At 37.4% G+C, this 3304-nt stretch overlaps 1 protein-coding gene across 1 annotated transcript; it reads right to left on the minus strand.

The window, feature by feature from the left end:
* Nucleotides 1-302: 302 nt before the first annotated feature.
* Nucleotides 303-2829, minus strand: LOC117108267. The gene has a single exon (XM_033250240.1). The coding sequence runs from the start codon at nucleotides 2670-2672 to the stop codon at nucleotides 891-893; it is 1782 nt and encodes a 593-aa protein (XP_033106131.1). The 5' UTR covers nucleotides 2673-2829; the 3' UTR covers nucleotides 303-890.
* Nucleotides 2830-3304: the final 475 nt, after the last annotated feature.

Consider the following 3304-nt stretch of genomic DNA (forward strand, 5'->3'; position numbering starts at 1 on the left):
GAAAACAAAAGAAATAAGAGAAGTTTTTACACTAGGACGATTCTATAACGATTTATCGTGTATGCAATAACAAAATATTTTAATAAATCAAATCAGATGACGTCATAATCATGGACAAACGATAAAATCGTTGCTACTACGACGATTTTAACGTTTTCCCATGATTATGACGTAATCTGATTTGATTTGTCAAAATATGTTGTTATCGCATAACTGATAAATCGTTATCGAAACGTTCTAGTGTAAAAACTTCTCTTATTTCTTTATTTTCTATATGAACAATTGCTTTTTAGCTTTTTTATCGTTATCGTTATCGTTGAAGTGTAAACAGGCCTTAAAGCTCTGTCCACACTATCAAATTTCATGTGACAAATACCTGTGATTTGCCTATAACGGGTATATACAGATGTGATAGAACATAACCATGACCATATATGGGTGTAATATGACATCTTCATATCCATATATGAGTGGGATATGACATCATCATGACCATATATGGGTGTAATATGACATCTTCATGTCCATATTGAGTGGGATATGACATCATCATGACCATATAATGACATCTTCATGTCCATATTGAGTAGGATATGACATCATCATGACCATATATGGGTGTATATGACATCTTCATGTCCATATATGAGTGGGATATGACATCATCATGACCAAGTGTCACATGCAATTTGATAGTGCGGATAGAGACTTATATGGAAAACTGGCTTAGTGGCAAAAGACTGCATCTCAAATAGTACCTAACACTTCGATGTAGAATGGAATGATTGTTTGTTGACGATATATTTTATATGACACAATAATGAAACGAACATTTTCATGAGGTCCATTATGCTAGGCACATTAAGAAGAGTGGTTAGAAGTCCCATGAGTCATGACACTTCGTATATAGAATCGGACGGGTTGTCGTATATCGCAAGTGGTTCAACATCATCATAGCTATGCTGGGAGGCAACTCGCTTGAACCGCTTGCTATAATCATTTAGATAAGACAATCGTATGGCTATTGCATTTTCATAAAGAGATATACATTTCTGAGCTTCATCTCCACTGCTTCCATCCCCTTCTCCTCGTGATCCCCCAGAAGACTTCCTAATATACTCACTTCTTCTCTGAGGATTCACACCTAGAAGTTTTCCATTGGCATTGAAATTTTCACTAATATGACGCCTTTGTTTTGAAACGTAACGGTCCCGGTCCGGCAGCCGTGGTGGTTGTAATGTTTGGCAAGACCCAACTTTATGACAATATTTCATACGCGGTGTGACAATTTCATTTTCATATTGTTTTGCTTTCTTTGAGGCTAATGGTTGCTCAGCAACTGTGTTGTAGTTACTTATCTCTAATAATCTTTTCTTCTTTTTGAAGACAAATACGAGGACAATACTACAAACTAGAATAACTATAATAATTCCAAGGACAGACGCTGATATTATCGCCACACCTTGTATCAATTTTTGAGGAAGTTTCTCACTTTGCAATGTAGGCATTGCGACCGTTGTGAGTGTAGTAATTAAATGTTCATCTGAGTATTTAGAGATATATTTTTCTGTAGATAATTTCACATTTAGCCGATGGGTTGTTTCAACAGGCTTACCGATACTATTAATGGTAGTCAATGGTTTTAGTGTTGTAGATGTCTTTTTAGGAAGGATTAATTGAATAGACGCACTGTTTACTGTTGACGAAATTAAAGTGTTTCCTGCAGTACACCTAATTTCTAGCTGGGGTTTATCTAATGTTCGTAAATATTCAGATTTTATAGTGAGTTGTCGGTTTCTGTCGCTCAACAACAGTTTACTTGGAGTGTTAATGACCATAAGTTCGTCTATTAGCCATTCATAGAAAGTCACTGCAGGCAAAGATTCTCCAAAACACTTTAACATTGTATCTTTATATTCGCTGAGAGATACAAAACTGGGTGTTATTTTAACGATTGTTTCAACTCTTAACGGTGTTACAGAACACTCGCCAACATTGACTACTGCGCCTCTACTGCGACTTCTTTCAAAACATTTAAAAGTTGCAAAATTATCTTGTTCATAGACGTTTCTTCTTAAAACCGCAGTCAGACGGTTCTCTTGACGTACTAAAGTAGTTCTTAACCGAACATTGCCCAACATCCACATGACATCCGTACTGAAGAGGCTCCCAGCCCTACAGGTCATCACAACCTGGGACCCAGGTACAGGGTGAATCGGCGTTGAATCACATACCGGAACACGATCGGACAAACTTTCAACTGTCAACGTAGCCGGCCTAGAATAAATATATTCTTGAGTTTGACTTATATGCAGCATACATCTGTAAATCCCCTGTTCTGATTTAGTAACGGCCTCGATTCGAAGATTATATTCCGCATGCATTCTATTGCCAAATATACTTAATCTTCGTGAAAGTTCTGGCGAAAGACCAGCCTCTGTTTTTCGATTTGTAGTCAAAGTTACATTCTTCCCTGTTATTTGGTTTGTCCATACCCAGTGATGAGTTTCTCCAACCAAAAGCATTTCGTCCAATGCACAATGTAGAACAACTGATTTTCCGACCATTGCAAGAGTATTCACTGGTTGTACATTGAAATGAACGGCTGACGTGAAATGAAGCGCCACACTGGTAGCAAACCCGAGAAAAAAACATATTATTATACGATCCATACTATGATTATCATAGCACCTTTACAATCATACCAGTCTTCATCATGTTTCATTTACTTAAGACAGTTTGAAGCATTCGTTACTATTCCACGTTCACGCACCCACGACAACTGTGAGTCACTATATGAAGCCTGATCACGTTAGTCTTCCAGACCGGTTCGCCCAATACTACTGAATGCAACAAGCTGCTCCTACATACTTAGGCCTATTCCAATTCCATAATTGATATTACTCATCAATTATTTTCAGTACACAATGCTAAAAAAACCACAAAACATCCTACACCAAATGATTATACAATATTATACGTATTTGCATTACAGTTGTTTTAACGGGATAACTACCCTACCTTAGTATTACATTTGTCACTAAGTATTTCCTTTGTATGTCAAATGCGTAATCGAGGCTAAATATTTGACAGGTTCCACTGGACAGTAGGGCCTACACGTGCGCGTAGAAAACTTCTTACGCCGTTATTCAACGCGTATTTCAATTGGATAATTAGGCCATGCTCTCGGCACGTAGCGCTCCACATGTACGCTAAGTTGTTGAAGATTTCCGTCTTCTCATAAATAATCTAAACACGCCACTAAAATGTATGGAAGTAGGAAAATGTGTACAAACTGTTAATG

Source organism: Anneissia japonica, unplaced genomic scaffold (assembly GCF_011630105.1).
Source record: "Anneissia japonica isolate Jap-2015-1 unplaced genomic scaffold, ASM1163010v1 scaffold456_len727751_cov192, whole genome shotgun sequence".
Lineage (NCBI taxonomy): Eukaryota > Metazoa > Echinodermata > Crinoidea > Comatulida > Comatulidae > Anneissia > Anneissia japonica.

What these genes read in the sequence shown, in the direction of transcription:
- LOC117108267 (XM_033250240.1), bottom strand. Translation starts at nt 2,672, where the DNA reads ATGGATCGTATAATAATATGTTTTTTTCTCGGGTTTGCTACCAGTGTG.